Genomic DNA, 23173 nt, shown 5'->3' with positions numbered 1-23173 from the left:
GTTGCAGATCCTCGTGTGATGATAGTTAAGACTTAAGAGGGAGTGGAACTAAATGAGCCAAAGACATGGCTTTTTTTTCTTCTTCTATTACACCTTTGCTCTCGGGTGGGGTGAATAACTCACATGGTTAGCTAAGAGTAATTGTAGGTGAAAATTCAGAGTTCGAATCCTGAGGAAGGATAATTTGTACTACTAATTTACTAACAAATAACATTTACTCTCTCTCTCTCTCTCTCTCTCTCTCTCTCTCTCTCTCTCTCTCTCTCTCTCTCTCTCTCTCTCTCTCTCTCTCTCTCTCTCTCTCTCTCTCTCTCTCTCTCTCTCTCTCTCTCTCTCTCTCTCTCTCTCTCTCTCTCTCTCTCTCTCTCTCTCTCTCTCTCTCTCTCTCTCTCTCTCTCTCCATCAAATTATAAATTTGTTTCTTTGCATGAAAGGGTTTTTAATTAAAATGAAACAAAAAATTCAAATAACAAGGCGTGGTTGATATTATCAAAATAATTAATCTACTCAACTTGAAGGTAGAAAGAGGCTGAACAATAGTGGCAATTAAGAAAAGTTGCAGATCCTCGTGTGATGATAGTTAAGACTTAGGAGGGAGTGGAACTAAATGAGCCAAAGACAAGGCTTTTTTTTCTTCTTCTATTACACCTTTGCTCTCGGGTGGGGTGAATAACTCACATGGTTAGCTAAGAGTAATTGTAGGTGAAAATTCAGAGTTTGAATCCTGAGGAAGGATAATTTGTACTAATTTACTAACAAATAACATTTACTCTCTCTCACTAACAAATAACATTTACTCTCTCTCTCTCATGAAAAAAAAAAGAAAAACCACATAAGAGCAAGAGAACCTGTTCTATTATTTAAACGGGTTCTCCTAGGCATGCGCTATTTTTGGTCCTCTGTACATGTTCTATGATTTTGAAGACTCACTTAGTTGAAACTCTGAACATGAGGCCTCAAACTCTATGTTTGTTGTGTAAAGGGAAAGACATTGACACTCTTTAAGGTCCTTATTTTGACGCCCTGTTCTTGACTGGAAAAAATCGAAATTTTCATATTTTCCCTGACCTTACTAGTACACTAAATTTGAAGGAGATCAATGAAAAAACAAAAAACAGTTGAAAAATAATTAATTTTAAGTAAAAAAAAACATGCATTTATAGGGTGAATATAGAAAAATTTGTTACACTAATTTAACATGTGTCATATTAATATCAAGGGATGTAAGATCCACAACATTATGTAAAAGTGGGGCGCATTCTGCATATACAATAGTCAAAAGCAAATTAAATTCATATAAGGCAGCATATAATCAATTTAACTTAGACAAAATTAGAAAGACTAGCCATTGTATTATAGTAGTATCTAAATAGATGGTTGTGGTATGCTAGAAGAATGATTGTGTCGTAATGGACTATACTTATAATTGTTATGAATAATTTTGATGATCATCATGGGCCAAGGCCAAGCCCATATAACTTGGTCTTTCATCCTTATCTACCCCTATAAATACAAATGAGATGCATTAAGATGACCACCTCTATTCACAAAATTTGTATATTCTCTTGCTCTTGTTTCTCTCATGTCTTTCATCACTTGTTTAGACTTTATTTCATAACATGTTATTAGCACGAAGCTCTAATTAGGTATGGTGAAACTACCATGGAGTCCAATTTTTGTTTCCTTCTTCTATTCGTTAGTCTTCCTCTTTTATGTTTTTTTTATATATGTTGATTATTGCTATTATAAACTACAATTCCATAAGAATTGTAGTACAATATACTTGCGGTTCTAGAAGATTTGCAGTACAATATATTTTAAACTATGAATCCTGAAGATTCAAAAATAAAATTCACATATGATTCCAGAAGTATCATAATATGATACATTCTAATTATGAATCCAGAAGATTCAAGCACAAATAAATATGGAACATGTTCCTCAAAAGAAACTGTGAAAGTATTGTATGGCTTATTCACAAATTGAACACATAGTTCAAATGATAATTTTGATTACTTTGAAAAACTAAAGCTCAATCATCCTGATTACTTTGCCAGCTTTAGGATATTGCTTCTCACTTGAAACATTGGTGACTAATCAAATCATGTCTATGAGAAATTGATTCATTAGAAAAAGAAAATTATTAGAATTCACAATTGGGAAATTTGATAGTTAAAAATACTATTTAAATGGAGTATGAAAGTGTACGACAAGAACATACCAATTAGGTAGTCAGATTCACCACTTGTTACTAATATTTCCTCATAATTCTTGAACAAAAAAACATTCTTTGGAATGGAAGGGATTCCTCAAGTATTTGTTGTGTTCTTTCATTGAAAACTAGCTTAAATTTGTGGTCAGAAGCCATGATGTTGCCACTGTTGGACACACCTGTAAAATAAGATATCATATAGACATGTCCTTCGCGTACCTCCGACCTGAATTTAGAGATCATTTCCTTCCGAGCGCTTGCCTCAATTTTTTTGTCCCTATCATTAACAACAACCAACATGATCATTGACTAAAGATCACACAATACCAAAGTAGAAAAAACCTTATTTTCCTCGCCAAAGTAGCATGGACTGGGCGAGACCCAGGGGTCATCTCCTAGAGGCGCTTGCCTTAGGGCGGTGAGTGAGCCAGAGAGTTTGGGCCTCCTCGAGAGGCCCAACTGGCCCACTAAGGACGGTTAGGGGAGCTAGGCCCAACCCCAAGCCTATAAATAGGGGGCGGTTATCAATTGTAAGGGACTCTTAGCTCATTTGAGAAATTACAAGCTTGAAATTCAGTTATATTCTCTCTCTAAGAGGTTACACTTTTTCTCTCTAAGATCCTCACATCGCAATCCCCTCACATGAGGGACTATACCCTATCTCTATGTTCTTAGGATAGAACATTTGGTGCCGTCTGTGGGGATCGGTAGATTTCGATTCCCGGACTACGTGGATTGTGATTTCGTTGAGAGAAGTTTGATTTTTTGTAGGATTTTCTTTGATTTTCGTATTTCCGGCCAAATTCCTAGTTTGTGATCGGTATTTGATGGAGACACGTCGTCGACGACGCGACGGAGGGCTGGAGCAGCGACGCGGTTCACCACCGCACCGTGTAAGAGGAAGGCCGCGCCAGGAAAGAGGTCCGTCGCGAGCAACCTGAGCAGCTGACTCTCCTCCGCCACCACCGCCGCCTCCTCCTCCTTCTCCGACGCCTCTGTTACTTTCTCCGCCGTCCTCGCCTAAGCAACAGGGATCCCCGGCGCGCTCGCCGGAGATCTTGGGAGATAGGACGCCGCTGGCTCAAGCTCCGATCACTGACCGCGATTGGAGATGCCTGATCCGCAATGTTGATGACATACGGCAGCGGAACGATTACTAGCAGGAGCAGCTAGAGTATTATCGTCATAAGAAGCAAGACGAGGGAGAGCGGGAAGTAGAGGCCGTTGCGAAGTTCGAGCCGTTCTCGGCGGCGGTGAGGGAAGTGACCATCCCGGACAACATGAAGAACCTTGTTCTTGAGACGTACAGTGGGAAGACCGATCCAAAGGATCATCTGTTTTATTTCAACACGAATATGGTCATAAACTCAGCTTCCGACGTGGTGAAGTGCAGGATGTTCCCGTCAACGTTTAAGGGTACAGTGATGGCTTGGTTCACGACTCTACCTCGGGGATCTATCACAAATTTTCGTGATTCTTGTCAAAGTTCCTTGTTCAATTCTCTGCGAGTAAGATCAAGCAGGTAACGATTGACGATCTGTATAACGTCCGCCAGTCATAGGGTGAAACTTTTAAACAATATGTGAGGAGGTTCAGTGCAGCATCTGTTAAGATTGAGGAGCCAGAACCGCATGCTTGTTCGCGAGCTTTTAAGAATGGATTGCAGCCGGGGAAGCTGAACAGTAAGTTGAGTTGTAAGCATGCTCGGTCAATGGCAGAAGTACGTGCTCGGGCGAACACCTACATCATGGATGAGGAGGATGACGCTTTCAAAAGGAAGCGCGCAAAGATGGAGAAGGACGGCGACCAAAACGATGTCTCGCCGACGGGTAAACAGAGGTGGGAAAAAGGAGAAAGTAGTAAGCGGAAGGACAAAAGGGGCAAGTCAGTTGAAAAATTCGCAAAGGAACAACTCTACCCAAAGAAGGAAAGTTTTGAGCGTCGACGCCCGTGGCGTCAAGCCGATTCTCACCGGCGGGAGGAATCGGGCAAAAGTCTGAGTGCACATCTGACGGAATTGCTCCGAGAAGTCAAGGCGACACACGCGGTCGAAGAAGGCGAGAGGGAAGCTAACCCGCCCGGGCGGCCGTGGATAAAACCAAGTGGTGCGAATACCATCGATCGGCGAGTCATGACACCGGAGATTGCTTCACGTTAAAGCACGAGATTGAGAGATTAATCAGGGCGGGACGCTCACAGTTGAATAATCGAGGTGATCGCTGGCAAGGAGAACGACAGCAGGGGAATCGCTATAAAGGGAGTCGTCAGCAGGATGATCGCAGGCGAGACGATCGTCGTCAAACGCCAACAGCTGACAAGAAGGAGACGTTGGCAACAAGAAAGAAGGGAGCTGAAGAAACCTTCAACAAAGATCTCGAACCGCCGGTGGGAACAATAAATACAATCGTCGGAGTTTTCGGCGGTGACACACCTTCGACAAGGCGCAGACACGTCAGGGCGGTAACGTCAGTGCAAGAGAATGCAACTCCATTCGATTTTCATCACCCGAACATAGTGATATCATCGGCAGATTTCGAGGGAATCAAGACACACAAGGATGATCCCGTGGTAGTAATGGTAAGGATCAATAACTTTAATGTGCGAAGAGTACTTTTGGACCAGGGAAGTTCTGCGAAGAATATTTACAACGATGCAATCGAGCAATTGGGACTAACAGATAAAGACCTGATGCCGTACACTGGGACTCTGGTAGGTTTCTCGGGAGAGCAGGTATGGGTGCGTGGTTACCTGGATTAAGACACGATCTTTGGAATAGACGAGGACGCCAAGCTTTTGCGTGTAAGGTATTTGGTATTGCAGGTTGTGGCGTCATACAATGTCATCATCGGGCGGAACACTCTAAACCGCCTCTGCGCAGTAATTTCGACGACTCACCTAGCGGTGAAATATCCACTAATCTGTGGAAGGGTCGGAAAGATCGTTGTGGATCGGCGGAGAGAAAGAGAATGCTATAATAATTGCCTTAGTATGTACGGAAAGAAGGGAGTTAGCGATGGAAACAGATGCCACGAGATTGAGATCCTGAAAGGGGGGCCAAAGCCAGCAGGGCTTTCAAGGCCAAGGACGGAACGGTGTAGGGAGATTGGAGCAAATGGTTGCTCGAAAGTGCGAGAGACTAAGGAGCAGCCAAGGTCAGAGAAGGTTAGACGGTAAGACAGGAAGAGATGGGCAGTTCACTGATGTCCATGCTGAGGAATGCTGGGCGAACATAATCGGGGACCTGGAAAAGTACAAATTTAGCAGAGGAGTGCTGGCGATTGAGCCCAGGCTCACAGCTAGCCAAGAGAGGCGCCTGGAGAAACTGGTGGAGGACAATTTTGACCTCTTTATTTGGAGTCAGAAAGATGCAACGCTCTAGGATTGCGCAGGTTTAGGAAGCCAGCTCTTTTAAGAGCGGGCCAGGAGGAAAGCACGGAAAAGGGGGTGGCGACGCAAGATGTGGCTCAAACGAATCTAAAACAGGGAGGCGTCGAGCAAAATGGATGGAGGGCATTTGAGCAACCCTAGGGCAAACCAGAGAAGGTGAGAAAGCGGAACCGAGCGTGCCGCCGCGAGAACAAGAAAAAGGGAAAGGCCGGATACTGGAGGCCAGTGGGATCGCCAGTTTTTAAACCTTCAAGGCCAGCTAAGCGCGACAAGCAAAGAGCCGAGTTAGAAGAGGGTCCTCATTACCACGGGGCGGTCTGGCGAAGAGACTTGCCTCACAAGAGCCAGGAGGAGGAAGCAAGCACATCAGGTTTAAAGGATGGGGTGTTTGGCGTGGTGCTCTGATCGAGGTGGGCAGAAGATGGAGCAGGGACGCGGCGAGAAAAAGCAAGAATTAGGACAAAAATAAAGATGCACTCCTTTTCTCCACCACGGGAGTTTTTTAATGAGGCATCCCTCAAAATGTAAAAACTTTTTACAAATCAAATACAAAAGAATATTCTCGGCAATACTCCTAAATTTGCAAACTGAATTGTCACGGTCGCCTGGTGGGAAAAATTTCCTGAAGGTGGCGATCCCAACACGACCTTGATGTCTGGGGATCGCTCCGGAAAGTCCAGCGCGAACCGCTGATCATTCGTTGGCGACATGTGCGGATAAGCTTCTTATCCCAAAAGCCTCCCCAAAATATGGGCGAGCGAAAGCCTCCCCGAAATATGGGCGAGCATTCAAAACTAGGCTAAGTCTCGGGCAACCCACATGGCCATTTGGACCCCAGCCACTGTAAGTACTCGCCAGGACAAAACTGGCAAGGCCACACCTGATCTTATGGGAAAAATGGGGTGAACGAAGCCTTAGTTCAAAGCTGAGCGAAAGTCCTAGTTTTCTTCGGCACACATTAAAAATCGCTTCACGAAACTCAAACTCAAATCGTAAACAATCGCAAAAAATAAAACGCGGCAGGGCGATGAATAGAAGAAGGAAGAGTAACAGCACGACAAATTTTCATTAATAGCTAGCCCGCAGGGAAATATTAATTACAAAGGTGGTAAGGGAAAGATAGTTACAAGTATTTAAACTGCATTAATAATTTTTCTTCTCTCCTTGCATTTTCAACAGCTAGAAAATATTCTGCATTGAAGCCTGGAGGATCGTCAGGACCGACCAAACCCTCGGGGGTAACTCTCTTGAAAGCCCTCATCCCGCTAAGATCCAGTCCTTCGTAAAGGTGTTGGACCTGGGCTTTTGCAAGGAAGAAGCCACGGCCACGCTCTTCCACGGCCTCAGCGGCAGCTTCAATCCCCAACCTCGTTCTAAGAGCCCTGGCCTCAGAAGACGCCCGAGTTTCTGCCTCCACGATAGCCCTGTCTTTCGCTTTGAGCTGGGTTCTTACCGCGGCGAGGGCTTCGTCCGATGTCGCCAAATCACTACGCAAAGACGCATGGACGCAAGTTCCATATCCTTGGCGTCACAAGCTGCCTTGCTCGCAGCAATCGCCTCGACCCTCGCCTCTACTTCCTTCCGCATATCGTCCAGCTCTTCCTCTAACTCATCCACTTTCCCTTCGTATGCGAGTAAGTCCTCCTCGCGGCGGTTCATCTCAATACCCAGGTTGTTCAGTTTGATTACCTGGGCCGCCACCGGAGTTAGCAGCCTGTCACGCTCGCCATACGCCTCGAGCGTGGCAAGACGATAACTCTCCGCCTTCTATCGGAGCTCCTCCACTTCAGCGGTAGAGGCTGAATCTTGCGATAGCTTGGCGAAGAGGCATCCCGCGCGGAGAAGGCTCGAGAGGGCTTCTTGTGCCATACCATCCAGATCAGGATTTTCAGCATCTTTCAAACCACCAAAGAAAGGATCGGACAGCATGAAGTCGATGGGGGTGGGTCGCTGGTCCAAGTGGGAGCTTTCTTTTTCCTCGGTAGCTGGGCGACTAGGAGCGGGAGAAGAGTGGTGAGGGGATGGCAGGGAGACAGGAGCCTAATCCGCCTCGCCGCGACTCATCTAATGAATGGGCGAAGCCCGGGGTGAATCCATGTAAGCTTGTTGAGTTGGATGGTCTGGTTGGAGGGTAATGGGAACGGACTCCTCGGCTGCACCCTGGCTATCGAAAGTTTCCTTAGAGGGGATCGGAGTCCCTACCCCGTCTACAGGGTTTGGCACGTCCTCGCCAACTGGCCTCCGGCGAGGAATTGTTGTCTCGTCGGTTTTATTTTTCTTGATCTTCTTTCTCTTCTTCTTCTCTAACGAGGGGAGCGCGGCTCTGCGCCCCCATCCTCGTTGGTCTCAGCCTTTTTGGATTTAGAGGATTTCTTTGAAGGGGAGGGGTGTGCAGCATCGTCAATAACCCCCAACGCTGCCCCACCAGGGAGGGCAATGCCGCTTGTGGTTCCGGACGCTGGCCCAAGGGACGTTTTGACCCGCTTCCTGGGAAGAGGAGCGGATGCCTCAGCACCGGCATCCCCTGTAGTGCGCCTTCTTTTACCCCCACTAGTGTTGAAAGTGGGGGGAAATTTGATCACCTTGGCAGTAAGAGCGCGCTCCAGTTCAGCCTTGGTACACTTTATTGCCCCTGAGAAAAGCAGGTTAAACATATAACCAAGTGACAAACTCCACAGGGAGTGTATAATGTTGCGGCAAAGGAGGACAATCTAACCTTGGAATGAACCGAGGGTGTTCTTGCGGGCAGCTTCAACCAGTTGAGACGATTCGAGGACAGGAAGGCTGGCAAGAAAGCTAAGGATGACTTTATCTTCATCACTCAGCGACGCGTCCGGCGGCGGCGGAACGACGTGGGGGGTTTTGGTCCAGTAGAAAGGAAATTGGGTGGTCCCGTCCCTAAGGGTAAAGGCTTCAGGATACGAGGGGTGCACTACAATGCGGAAGTACCGGCGCCCGGGCCCCATCTTGATGTTGCTCTTGTAGGGATGAAGGCGATGTCGGCCCGCGCGGGATTTCAGCGAACCTGGGGTTTTCAAGGACTTCGGCTCCATGGCGTAAAGGTAGAAGAAGTGGGCAACCTTCGGCTCGATACCGACAGCGCAACACAGGATCTCGAAGCACCGGGCGAAGGCCCAGGCTTTTTTGTGAAGTTGGCACAGAGCCACGTTGATCTCCTCCATAACTTGTCGAAGAAAAGGAGAAAAGGGTAGCTTGATTCCCAGGTCGAGGAACAAATACTCGTAAACATAGAGGAAATGGGGTATCTTCACCCCATGATCAACCGTACAGTGCTGCCAAGGCCGGCGGTCGCTGGGGCACTTCCCGGTGACAAGAACGTCCTCAAGAAGTTTCTCGTAGCAGAGCCCGCCGGCCTGGCGAGCCGTTTCAATGACGGAGTCATCGGAGGTCTGCTCGGAAGGCTGACAAACCGCCTCCTGGATGGGAGTCTGGTCTGTGGGCTCTGGAATAGTGGCAAACACCCGGAGCCAAAAGGCTTTGATGTCCTCGTCACCTAGGGGAAGTCCTCCGGGGGGAAGGGCAACTAGGGGCGGAGATGCAGGGGCGGAGCTCTGGGAGCGGGAAGATTTCTTAGAACGGCGTTGGGAAGTCATTTTCGCTAAAGGCAAAGTAAGAACAAGGGTAGGAGAGGGTGCAAGGTTGTTGGCTCTTTTGCAGAATATGAGGATTTCAAAAGTGGCGAATGAAGAGATTAAGGGGAGTAACGGTTGGGATCGTGGCCACGTGTGAAGGATTGTGGAAATTGTGGGAGGTCGTGTCCCGTTTTGACAAAAGGAAATGATTACTTTTGAAAAGTAATGTGGATTTTGGGGAGTGGGAGCGGCGCATTAAATGGGAGTTACAACGGCTGGAACCGATTGGTTTGAAAATCAAATTAGCAGGCTTTATCATGATTTGAGGGGACGTTTCGAGGACAGCGGTTGGGATTCCGTAGATTCGCTGGCCTTTGCACTTCTTCAGTACATTACAAGTGGCCTGCGTCAGGCAACCATGATTCACGGCGGACACAGCTGCGACTGGGCGAGAGGACCAAGCACCGTCACCACAAGCCTACCTGTGGACTTGTGGACTCGGAGGAGCTCGTGAAGGGAATCAGAAATTAGCTTTAGCTTTACTTACTATGCCATGTTGGCAATCATTCTTGATCACTAGGCTTTCGCGTTAGTTAGTTTTGATTATTAAGACACTCTTAGTTCTCATGCTTCGAGCTCGGTGTCTTGTGGACTTGTGGACTGGGCGAGACCCAGGGGTCCTCGTCCAGAGGCGCTTGCCTCAGGGCGGTGAGTGAGCCAGAGAGTTTGGGCCTCCCCGAGAGGCCCAACTGGCCCACTAAGGACGGTTAGGGGCGCTAGGCCCAACCCCAAGCTTATAAATAGGGGGCGGTTACCAATTGTAAGGGACTCTTAGCTCATTTGAGAAATTACAAGTTTGAAATTCAGTTATATTCTCTCTCTAAGCGGTTACACTTTTTCTCTCTAAGATCCTCACATCGCAATCCCCTCACATGAGGGACTATACCCTATCTCTATGTTCTTAGGATAGAACATAGCAAAAATCCTTACATCGTGCATCCATCTTCACCAACAACACATCACACCACGATTTAGAGAGAGCTGACCTTTTTCCCCAATCATCCTTGTAAAACTTAGGCCTTCGTCGTTCTGCAATGGCGTCTAGAGCTTGGAATCGTGCCTACTAGCTAGACCGTGTATCATCCTTGGGAAATTTAGCCAAAGAAACATATAGGGGAGAAGCTCTAAAATTTGACCCTTGATCTCCGAATTGGCATGACCCCTACACACAAAAAGCGCAAAACCAAAATGAGAAACTCTCTCTTGCGTTTTCAACCTTTAAACAAAAACGCTTCAAAGCTTCCCGTACTTCATAGAGAAGTCTTTAACTTTGTAATACCCCACTGAATCTGCATTACAATCATTGTCGAGTGTGGTTAAGCTCAAAAGTTCATCCCCATCTCCATGGAACTTATTAAATTCGTCATCCTCCATATCTTGAAGCGACTGTGTTGTCGCCCCGATTCTGTCTATCCCCTTCATCATTCGCTCCACTGCTTCCGTCGTTCGTGTTGTCACCATCTAGATCACCTTGTTTAGGGTTGGAAAATCCTAGCATAGAAATGATGGAAGCTTCGATTCATTCTTTGTTCATTTCATTTTTTAAAGTGCACACACGTACACACGCACGCTCACACACATTTTTTTAATATTACTTTTTGTTGATTTAAAAAAATTTATTTTTTTTTCATGTTTATAATATGAACTTTTATTATATATACTCATATGAAAATTATTTTGATTTGTGCAATTTTAACTATGCTTAAAATTTTGTTCACACATATTAATCACGTATGTAAAAGTCATCTTAGTGAACAAGTCACTACATTATATAATGCATATATATAATATTATTAATAGAAATAAAGTTAATTTTACATGAAAATTAAGAAATCACCACATACTTGTGGAACTAACCAATAAACTACAAGTACTTTTATAACTAACTCGTGAGCCTTTAATTAGATTATAAAGTTAAACCTAATACTCTAACCTATTAAAATAAATATAATTAATATAAATATATTTTATCACTGATATTATTATTATGATTTTTTTGAAAGTGGTATTATAATTATGCTAGAAGTATATTATAATATATTTATACTAGATATTATACTTGTGCGTTGCACGAGTCTATTTACGATATTTTATAATATTATATAATAATTACTATAGTGTAATTATATAAATTATTAATATTAAAGTATTTCTTCAAAATAAATATAATAGAAAAACTACTGTGTTTAGACATCTAAATATATAGTATTAAACTTTCTTTGATGCATTAAATTACTTGTATTAGAGTTCTCTTTAAGTAAATAAAGGATACTACTGAAATTTAATAAAAATTTTTGAAAAGGAAAATATTATAAATAACATAAGAAGACTTGAGAAAATATTTTTACTACTATATAATAGATCAAAAAACATATTTGAAATTATTTTTCAAATAATACACACATGCAGTATACTCCCTCCATTCATTTTTAAGTGTCGTTTTAGAAGAAATTTTTTGTTCCTATTTAACTGTCGTTTTGATGTTTTAAGGTCCATTTTGTCAATTATACATGTACTAGTAAGTGGAAATTAAATTTCCATTACATCAAATCAAAGTCTTGTCTAGTAAGTGGAAATTAAATTCCAATGAAAGTACCCAAAAATATTTCAAAATTACATAGAAAAAGGTGTTAACATTAAATTTTGTCAAAGGAAAAGAAGGAGGTTATAAATTTTTATAACTACTAGAAAGGGAAGAATGATAAATGGTTTAATGATATGAGAGAGTGGAAAAAAAATTAACTATCCACTATCTTGGTTGAAAAACTTTATAACTTCATGATTAGGATGTGAGAGGGTAGAATGGGAAAAAAATTCTAATAACTCATTATCTTGGTTGGAGAGCTTTTTGCTAGAATGACATTTAAAAAGGAACGGAGTGAGTATCTAATAGTAAATATCTAATAGAGACATTTATTTAATTTCGAAACTAATTTTCTAGATTGTTCATTAATAAATTTCATCTTTACTATTATTTAATTTAAATTATTAATATTGTCTACGTATAAATATATTTCTTAATTTTTTCTCTGAATTTATGGTTGATAGTTAATATTCTAACTATTTTTATGTACAACGTAATAAATTATTCTTTTGTATAAGAAAATGAAAATTAATAATTAATAATGTTAAGAACTAAGAACTTGTGATTGAAGTGAAATTTGCAAAAACTTGTGATTGAAGCAAAATGCTTAAGAACTCACCTATAAGAACTAACATTGAAAATGTTCATAGATTCTATTATAAGACAGTGCAAGTGAGCTCACAGCTAGCCAAGCTCGAGCAAGTGTCGCAACTTTCAGATTTTAAAATGAGAAGGGAGAGATACTGGATGAAGAAAAATGGAAGACGTAAGTTGAGATTATGAGACATGGTGTTGTATCATTTTAGTCATAGCCTCATAGGGAAGAATAAAGGGAGTGAGGAGTGATCCAGTATATATTACCCAGTGAAAAAAATTAAAAAAAGGTAAATTCTATGTTATCCTGAATTTTTTTTTTGGTACCCATATTAAGTAATTCAATAGATTATTATTATGTTATTCAAGGTAAATACTACATTTTTAGATTTTATTTTACTTGTCAAATAACTTTATCACATGAAATTCATTTTTTAATGAAAAATGGATGAGTGATGGAAATAAATGATGGTGATAGAGATGCGCGTAATATGACAATGGTTGATGGATGAACATAGCTCATAAAACACAACTCGCAAATCTCACGTCTCTAAGAATGGAACAATGCATTACTATGATAGAAAAATATCAAAATTTAAACCAGTACATAAATCTTTATTATTGAACCAACTCATTTTGGATACCACACATTAATCTGGTTTAATGTACCACACCAAACAAACAAAGTGCAACGTTACCTGGTAGATATGATCCATAAAAGAAAACAAAAAAGTATAACATTACCAATTGGATATGACAATGAAGGAATTTTCTACTATGTAAGAAAAATTACTTTAGTATTATAATACTCTATTATATTTTTGGCTCATTTTTTTAAATCCATGTCGCTGCCCCCACTATGAATAACCCGCATCGGTGCATGTTCGTTTTCAGTTAGTTATTAAGTATTTTTTACCAATATAACCCTAAACATTTGAATAATTATATCTTCACAGGTGTGGAGACGTGGAGAAAGAGAAAGATAGGAAGAAAGGAGAGAGAAAGCAAAGATGTAATAGGTGGTTTGATTGATAAAGAAAAAAGAAATAATAAAAATGAAGGTGGAAAATAAATGGAGAGGTTTGTATATATCATAACTCAAAACAATTTTTAAACTTTACCCTAAATTTATTTATCATGTCATCAAATGAATTTAAAAAGACCTAAGGGTGAGGAGAATAAAATGTTTGTTTTCAACGTTTGGAATTCCACACTAATATATAAGTCACAAATAACTAATTCTCTTAGATTAAAAAAAGTAGTTACTAGTAATAAATTTGTAAAAAAAATGATTTACTTTCCTAGATTACCCTTATTTACTTTCCTATGATTTTCTCTCTCCAAGTTAATACTTCTAAAGTTTATCATCTCTTTCATATTAAATATGAGGGTGAACTTGGAAAAAATTATTTAATGCTTCATAGATATTAGAAAGTGACTTATATTTTGTAACAAATTTTTTTCAAAAAATGTGACTTATAATAGGGAACGGAGGGAGTATTTGTTTTCCTTTTTTTACCTTTTAGAAGATGTTTTATCTTTCATCATTTATTGTTCCCACAAGGACATTACTTGAAAAAATATCAGTTAATACTTTCTTGAAATTATAAGTATACAGAGGAATAAAAAAATATATTCAAAATGAACAATTAATAAAGAACGGATGTAGTAGTAGGTAACTCATCACTACTTTATAGTCATTAATTTACTTTTGTTTTCTTTTAAAATGAGAATATTTTCGAGTGCTAGGTGACTCTCCTCTTCCTGTCCTTACAAGTGGTGGATCCTTTTGTTTTTCTGTTGACAAATTAAAGGAAGATGGGGGTCTCTTGTGTCTTCTCTCCTTTCTCTCCCAAATTGCTCAAAAATGAATCTGTTCCCCATCGCATTTAGTATTTGTGCAAAGTGGGATCTACTTCATGCGAAGCTGACTAAGCCACAGATTCCCTCTCAATGCATCATCATCTTTCATAATCACAACCATAAAGTCATAAACTACGAGTTAAAATGCAATAGTTAAGCCAATAAACATTTCTTCTTCTTAGATGTCTATTTTATTTTAATTACTAAATAATTTTATCGTTCTTTTAACTTGCTTGATGATTAGAGGTATTAGGTTCCTCACATATATGTTAAAAAATACATGATCTTATCATACTAAAATTTAATATCTATTTCATTTTCATATATATTAAATAAATGTGACTTTAAGAGTGTTGGTTTAAAAAATATAAACACAAAATTTACATGATAATTCCTGATTCCACCATAACCCATATTGCTGTTATATGACATATTGACATAGACTTGCCAATATAATAAGTATAGACAGCAGAAAGATTCGGTGGGTTAAGCATGGAGTAATGATATATACACACCTCTTTATTTATACATTTTATTTCCACTTATTTTTTATTTTTATCTCTCTTCTCTTATCATCTATCATATCTTATATTTTCTCTCTCTTACTTTTTCTTTTCTTCCTATCTCTCTTCTCCTCCTCCACCTCTTTCCACCTCAATTTAGAGGTGTGGACAAATAATTTTTGGTTAAGCATGTCATGTGAATTTATTATTGAACCAAAATCAATAATTAAATACTAGATCTTCAATATAAAATTTAAGGGTCAGTCAGATTACGCAACTTACTTGTTAAATATTGTTTCAGCTTTAATTAACTTAACTCAACTTGGAAGAAAAGGGAAAAGAAGATCAGTGGAGTGGTCACGCCATAAGGACTTGCCTGCCCCATCACAACCCATGAATGTCCAACACACATGTAACATACAGGGTTAGCAAGCAATGAACTAGTCCCCCATTGAAACATGAATGGACTTTTCCCATTCTACTAGCCACTACTAGAAAGAAAAACAAGAAGAAGGGTATCTTGTCACCCTCCTGATCCGATGCAGCCAGTGGCGGATCCAGGACCCCGGGGTCAGGGGGTCAAATTTTTCAAATGAGTACATCGATAAAAAATAATTAAAAACAACTGTAATATGTTTATACATAAGAAATTATACAAATCATAGTTGTCCTCTACGCGATTTCATATTCTGAAATCGTTGAACAATAAGCTCAGAGTCAATGTTATTAAATACATCACTCTCAATATAAGTAACTAAACAATCATTCATCCATGTATCTCCAATTCGGTTACGCAGCCTATTCTTCACAATATTCATAGCAGAGAAAGCTCTTTCTACAGTGGCTGTTGCAACAGGCAAAATCAGTGCCAATTTCAAAAGAAGATAAACAAGTGGATACACAACATGTCTTCCTTTTTCAACCAACTTCTCTGAAAGTTGTTGGAGTCCTTCCAAAGAGGCAAATTCATCACTTGTTCGCATATCCATGATGTAACATTCTAGTGCATTATCAAGCATCACTAAATTAAATGGAGTGAACTCATTTGGATAAAAACTTGCAAATTCCAACACCTTTGCCTTATCAAAAGCAGAGAACAAATTAGATGGATCCAAAGAAGCCAAACAAAGGAGCAATTGGGTATTAATCTCACTAAAACGGTCATTGAGTTCTTGAAGCTGCATATCTATCACGGTATAAAATAACTCAACACGATAATGATGCTCTGTTGTAATGCTACGCGTTTGACGCCGTGACTGCCCACTAACAAACACACTTTCCATAGGAGGAACACTAATAGATTGCTTATTGCAAAATAAAGTGACTTCCTTCAATAAAGGCTCCCATCCATCATTCCTAAGTGATGCAAACCTAGTCTTTGTGATGTTAACCAAGTTCATAGCACTCATGATGTCTTGATCTTTCCTTTGCAATGATTGTGACAATTCATGTGAAATACCCAATACACGTCTCATCAAATGCAAGAAGAATACAAAATCAAAACCTTGCAACATAATTAAAAGACCAGATGCTTCACCTTTTGCCTGTCGGGGGTATCCGTCTTCTTTCATAATGTGCAGAACATCAATAATAGCAGAATACATCAATATTATCCTAACCAAAGTGACATAATGAGAACTCCAACGAGTATCAGCAGGGCGTGCCAGATTAGTTTCTTGGTTAAGACCTTGCCCACTAGAAATTTCTCCTCTGCTTAATTCTTCTCTAATATGTTCCAATTGTTTTTCATGAAGCATGTCAACTCGCTTGCAAGATCCCCCAACAACATTCATTAACTTGGAGACTAAGTTAAAAAATAAGGAAACTTCACCATGTTCTTGAGCAATAGCAACTAAAGTAAGTTGTAATTGATGAGCAAAGCAATGGACATAATATGCACATGGATTCTCCCTTAAAATTAAACTTTTCAGACCATTAAATTCTCCACTCATGTTGCTAGCACCATCATAACCTTGTCCACGGATACTTGATATACTAAGCCCATGTTTACAAAATAGTTCATCAATTGCTGATTTCAATGATGAAGCAGTGGTATCCTTAACATGAACAATGCCTAAAAAACGCTCAACAATACTTCCAGTTTTATTAACATAAAGCAGAGCAATTGCCATTTGTTCTTTAGTTGATATGTCACGAGCTTCATCAACAAGAATAGCAAAGAATTCATTTCCAATATCAGCAATAATAGCATTAGTAGTTTCTGATGCAGCAGCATGAGCAATATCTTTTTGGATTGTTGGAGCAATTAATTGATGGTTTTCAGGAGCATTATCCAAAACAACACTTTTTATCAAATCATTGTGCATGGCAAGAAATTTAAGTAGCTCAAGGAAGTTACCTTGTCTGGTAGAACCCTTTGACTCATCATGACCACGAAAAGCTAAGCCTTGCTTTAGTAGCCAACAAACACAATCAATTGTTGCCTTTAAGCGTGTTCTGTAGATGTTGCGTTGTGTGTCAGAATGCCTAGACATGACAGTGTCAATATGTTGATCTTGTTTCATTAAGTCCTGACATTTCTTGAAAGCAATGTTATGAGCACTATTAGGACTTCCAACATGAAGTGTGATCCTTTCTTTGTTGTTCCATTTGTTGAATCCCTTGGTGACAAATGTCTCACCACCACCTTGGTTTCCTTGATCGGGCCTAAAGAGATAGCAACACAAACAATATGCAGCATCTTTTTCAATGCTGTACTCTAACCAACTTCCAAATTCAGTGAACCATGCCGTGGAAAATCTTCTTTTTGAGGTTCCGACTTTCTTTTGTGGAAAGTTGTGATTCTTAGGTTGACATGGTCCTTTTTGCAAATATGCTCTCCGTATCTTATCTTGATCATTAGGATGATATGTTGTAATTCTTGGTCGCAATCCAGGATCCGATGGCAACTCATTTAGATTAACTTCAACATGTGGTGGTTGTTGTTGTGACGAGCTTGATCCACATTGCTCACTTGATGACCTTGCTCTTTTTACTAAAAATTTATCCATGACCTTCACAAGATAGAGTAGACTTAAATTAGTTCGACAGCTTGCAAAGATGGACGGATACTTAACACAAAATTCCTTTCAGTTTTGACAACAAGCATATATTTTAACTACAAAGAGAGTTAAAAAATTCTGAATACTGATTTGTTACATTTTATACTATAGTTAAATCACTTGGATGATTGTATCACACATCTCTTAAGTTAATATCTGAGAAACCAATTGCAAAGAACATCAATGTTGCATTGAAATAATCCCTCTGATACAAAGGAGTTGTGCCAAATAAGTCCATGGGAAGGAAACTAACCTTTAAAACAAAAGGAGCAAGTCTGTAAAACGTGAAGGTTGACAATCAGAAATTAGAGGATAAATTCCACAGCTTGCAAATATATCAAGGGATTTTCAATTTTTGGGTTTTCAATTTTGGGGTTTTCAATTTTGGGGTTTTCCAAACCTAAACCTAACTAAGTACTAACCTTCAACAGCTTGCAAAGATGGACGGTGGCGCCAGTGGTGCCGTGGTGGTGGCCGGTGGTGTCGTGCCGTGGCGGTGCGGCAGCCGGTGGTGGTGGTGCTGTGTGAATGAGTGCGTCTGTGCGTGAGAGTTTGAGAGAGGGTGAGTGCGTGAGCGTGAGAGACTGAGAGAGAGAGAGAGAGAAAGGAGTGTGAGTGAGTAGTGGGGTCAGGGTGGCTGGGTGCAATTTTAAAATTTCAAAGGGGTCAAAAAAAATTTATTATAGGGGGGTAGGTAGGAATTTTTTTTTTTTTCAGGGGGGTCAGTTGAACCCCCTCAACACTATGTGGGTCCGCCCCTGGATGCAGCCAATTTCAAATTCTAGTGTAATGTGCGGGGATCAAACCCGAGAGTTCTATGCACACACTCGGATCTGTGTTGCAATTAAGCTACCCTTGTGGATAACAAGAAGAGGGCTAATTACTATGAGTTATAATATTTGTTCAAAATCCCATGGAAATTACTATAGCTAGCGTGCACTTCAGAAACACATGCCCATGTTGCCCATTAACAAGCAAAAAGACCACTCTCCATAAAAAGCCATGATATGAAAAATTACAAAGCCAGAACAAAAGGCAAAAAAGAGATCCAAATCAGGTAGATGGAGAGGGGAGTGATGGGCTATGTATTTATATCAACACATTAATTAATGGTGCTTGCTATGGTACCTTAATCCAGATCAAGGTGTGGTACCCTAAAATGATATAGAGCAATAGAAAACATACAATTCAAACTTAGAGGAAGAGGATGGAGGAAGATTTAGATGTTTAATATGGGTGGAGCATGAAGGAAGAAGATCCTGACATAAAAGGAATTTAGATGATCTCTCAGAATTACAAGTTGAACTAAACCGTAATTTTCATATTGTGTATTATATAACATAAACAAACTTTAAAAGTCTATGTTATTAATTCTTTAAGTTGATTATTAACCTTTTTAAAATTGCAATAATAATTCATTTCACCTTTTTTCAACAAAATTATAACTTAAGATATCACATGGAGTACCACACCCAAAAAAATTCTGGGCACCACAGAATTAACCTTAATTAATTAATTATATGAAAGAGCATAGGCATAGCTAGACGACATAGCTAGGAATTAATAATAATACTGCATCATTAGTATTAATCCTTGTTGGGGAATGCTACGACTTTGTGGCAACCACAGTTTCCCCTTTGGTACTGGTGACTTGAGACCCAGCAGTAGCCACAACTTGTTTCTTTGATGCCACACAACACTTATCCTTTCTCTCATCTTGGTTCATCTGCTGCTGACGGCACTCTAGACTGCAAAATGCACTATCACCCCTGCAATTTTTCATTGTTTTCCAATTAGCAGAGATTTTGAATTGGAAATATAAAATGCAAAAGTTTGATGAATGTTTGAAAATACCTTTTTTTTTGAAAAGGAATGTTTGAAAATACTTGATTTTGGGTTTTGTCCCTTAAAAAAAATTAAAGTAAAAACATATGTAGTTTATGGGTGACCACTGACCAGATTTTTAACCTGTTCCATCATAGAATTTCAGTTGCTTATTTTTTAGCTAAATATCATTTTTAGGGAGAGCTTCATTTTCTGAGTTCCAAAATTAATTTTAACAGCAGAGAAGCTCATCCCAAACGTGTTATTGGTGGCTTGTATATGATTTATACACTATAATTATGTGTCCAGATAATAGTGTAAGATTGATTGGATTTCTGGGGAGTCTAATGAACAGCGCTAGAAGTTAGTGATAAGCTTAAAAACCAAAATTATGATGTACGGTCACAAAAAAAAATCTAAGGAAATTTTTCATTCACTATGATTTTGACTTCACCGTATGCATATTTGATTTGACATTCGCGCAAAGTTCAAATGTGACAAGTTATCAGAAAAGTAAGATTAGTTCATGTTGAGTTCAACGAAATCCAAACAGGCACTTGTCTGAAACATCCTTAAATCCAATTTTTGCTTATAAAAAATAAAAAACTTTATAACTTGTCCAAAAGTGATTATGAACATAAACACACCACACAACCAAAGTACCAAACAGACAAAAGTGAAATCGAAACACCAGATTCTGAAACTGAAAAAGTGATCTGGGGATAAGTAACTACCTGTACATGTAGATGTCACGGCCAGGAGCCAAACGGCGTTTACAGAGGAAGCAACAACGCAAGAAATCAGGGGTTTGAGCAAAATCCACAGAATGCGTTCTGTGATTTCTGGGCGAAACCGTGGCCAAAATCCTGCTCTGATCTGAACCGTTAAAACCAGCAGCTCCTCCGTGCCGGTTGCCGGTAGCACCACCATCTTCCGGCGCCGTGTTCAGATCGAAGGTTATCTCCGACATGCTGGTGGTTCTCTTCATCGGAGGACGAGGTCTCTTCCCTAACATCATGTTCTTCAACCTTCACTCTACTCTAGCTTGCTTCAACTCTGCTACAAAAAAGTTGAAGATTTCTGGTTTTTTTGCTCTATGATTTTGAGCGTGGAGTGTTAAGTTAGCATGGTGGTGATTGAAGAAGGAGGGTTTGAGAGAGAGTGGGAGCAGGTTACAGGTAGGTGCAGAAGAAAACGGCGAAGCATTGGGAAGATAAAACAAGAGCCTGAAACTGAGGAGTGAATCTCAGCCGTTGATTTTGTTATCAATGAGTGTGATGTTCATCATTAACGAGAAATGAAATCACACGTCAATACCCTTTCCTTTTCAATTACAGTACTACCATCTCTTTTTCTTCTTTTTTTATTGTTATTATTGGTGTTGTATTATTTTAGAATAATGTTATTTTAAATGCCAACTTGGATGGGAACTTGGGATTCTTTTTAGGTCTAGATTCATTAATATGATGATACTTATTTGATTTATGAGAGAAATACAGATGATGAATATAGAGCAAGAGATGAAAAAAAAAAAAAAAAATTTTAGTATGATAAAAAATTAAAGAAGACATAGAATGACGGTGATTTCTTTTATTGAATATATAGAATGGGAAAGAAAAAATTACATTCATATCAAATGACATATTTATTGTAGATATAAGAATATTTTTAAATGAATATTATAATGATAAAGAGATAAAATGAGAAAGCAGGTATAATTAATACACTCCCAACTCATTTCTCTGATTCTCTTCATGTTAAGTAAGACTCCAAAATTGTGAGGATCTCATTACTTTTATTTCTCTTACCTTGATGAGAAGTCTCGCATTTACTAGATATATGAGTAATGAAAAAATTAATGAGAAATGAGTGATATAATATGTAATGTAATAAAAACAAAAAATAAGTGAAAATAAAATGGAATAAAAAGAAAAGTTTGAATTACTCAAAACTCATAATTTTTCCAACATTTATTCGATTCCTGTTACATAATTCAAGGTATCTTTAATTTTTATCTTACTCTATGAGTATGTATTTTTGAAGTGTTAGCCAAACTTTTTCCATACCTTTTTTTTTTTCTCTAAGTATCCAAAAAAGCAGTCACTATGTATGAGCCTTATTGGCCGACCAAATATTCCATCATTGTACGATAGATTGGAATCTACTGCATTGAGTAACTCCGTATCTTTCAAGGTGGCTTTTGAGGACGGGTCTTTACTCTTTACCACTTGATTTTAAGGGGGAAAAATCATTAATTACATAATTTCTAGTATAAAATATACTAATTATTATTTTTTATTAATAAAACTTTTCGAGTGATATTTTCTCTATCAAACTTGAATATGTATCTTATTCGTCAAGTAGGTTTTTACAATACTTGATACAAGGATTAAATCAATTATCATATTTTTACAAGAAATTTTTAATGATTTCTATCTTTAACGATTTAATTTTTAAGGACAAAAAATGATATTTTCTAATTAATTAGAAATTAAGTCGCAAATTAAAAAAATAAGAAAATTGTGTTGGTCAGTACCAGATGGGGATTGCCAGAGAATTCATCTTCATGGTGGTGGTAATTTGTGGACTACAAAATGTGGTACAATGGCGGGGTGAATGTCAATAAAAAAACACTCTAATTAAATTCTCAAATCTAATTAATCACATGCGAGATAAGCCCGCCCTATGAGTCGCAGCAAACAAGACAAGACAAGGGCTTTGAACCTGTGATGGACCACTTCCCAAGTGTGAAGAAATAAAGCTTCCAAAATTATGTCATTTGAGAGAATTGGGTGGGTTATGTTATCACAATCTAAACTACTAAACCAAAAAAAAATATATATATATATATATATATATATATATATATATATATATATATATATATCAATCCAGACTGGAATGAATATCAAACATGACCAACTTTGGTGCGGTTTGAACCACTCTTGCTTAACTTACAATTAGAATGTTTTGATATACTCGCACTCAATTTTCTATTTTATTTTCTTTTCATATATTTCTTTTCTCATTTTCTCTCTCTTCTTTCTTTATTTGTTGTGTAATGTGCTTAATTACTATTTAGCGGAGTATAATTATTATTAGTCCGAGGAGATTTATAAGTGGTTAACGTTAGTGGAAACACTTAGTGCTTAGTAAAGTGATTGACGAGGTATTTAGTAATTAGTGATGACTCTTTATTATTTGTAACAATCACTTATCATGCTATAAGTACATGTGTATGAGATGCAAAAACTACAAGAGAAATACTTTTTACTTCTAGGTTTTCCTTTAAATACAGACAGATTCAATTTCTAAACAATTCCTTATACACTAAATTTATGCTAAGTTATGCGGTAACTTTAGCCTATCAACTCAACCTTTCATTCAATGTGTTAGTCTTTTATTTTTTGATAGGTAAATATTAGTTGTTAGTAAATTAGTCCCTCCTCCTTAGGGTTTAGTCTATATGGCCACCTCCAGAATACTCTCAG

At 39.0% G+C, this 23173-nt stretch overlaps 2 protein-coding genes across 2 annotated transcripts; both read right to left on the bottom strand.

Annotated features, from left to right (window-relative positions):
- Positions 1-15406: 15406 nt before the first annotated feature.
- Positions 15407-18532, bottom strand: LOC130733521 (uncharacterized; the record flags this gene model as incomplete). The annotated part of the gene is made up of 2 exons (XM_057585742.1): positions 15407-17810; positions 18281-18532. Coding segments are annotated over 2 exons (2607 nt in total), but the record flags the coding sequence as incomplete, so codon positions are not given.
- Positions 18533-19319: 787 nt separating this feature from the next.
- Positions 19320-20918, bottom strand: LOC130733529 (FCS-Like Zinc finger 6-like). The gene is made up of 2 exons (XM_057585754.1): positions 20417-20918; positions 19320-19627 (listed from the first exon to the last, which is right to left on the bottom strand). The coding sequence occupies exons 1-2, from the start codon at positions 20698-20700 to the stop codon at positions 19465-19467; spliced, it is 447 nt and encodes a 148-aa protein (XP_057441737.1). The 5' UTR covers positions 20701-20918; the 3' UTR covers positions 19320-19464.
- Positions 20919-23173: the final 2255 nt, after the last annotated feature.

The sequence above is a fragment of the Lotus japonicus genome, chromosome 1, assembly GCF_012489685.1.
Source record: "Lotus japonicus ecotype B-129 chromosome 1, LjGifu_v1.2".
NCBI classification, from domain to species: Eukaryota; Viridiplantae; Streptophyta; class Magnoliopsida; order Fabales; family Fabaceae; genus Lotus; species Lotus japonicus.
This window is presented reverse-complemented; position numbering and strand designations above follow the sequence as displayed.

Excerpts from the sequence above, each read along its gene's own strand:
- LOC130733529 (XM_057585754.1), bottom strand. The coding sequence starts at position 20,700 with ATGATGTTAGGGAAGAGACCTCGTCCTCCGATGAAGAGAACCACCAGC. Across the intron at positions 19,628-20,416 it reads CGTGACATCTACATGTACAG|GGGTGATAGTGCATTTTGCA; the intron begins GTAGTTACTTAT and ends GAAAAATTGCAG.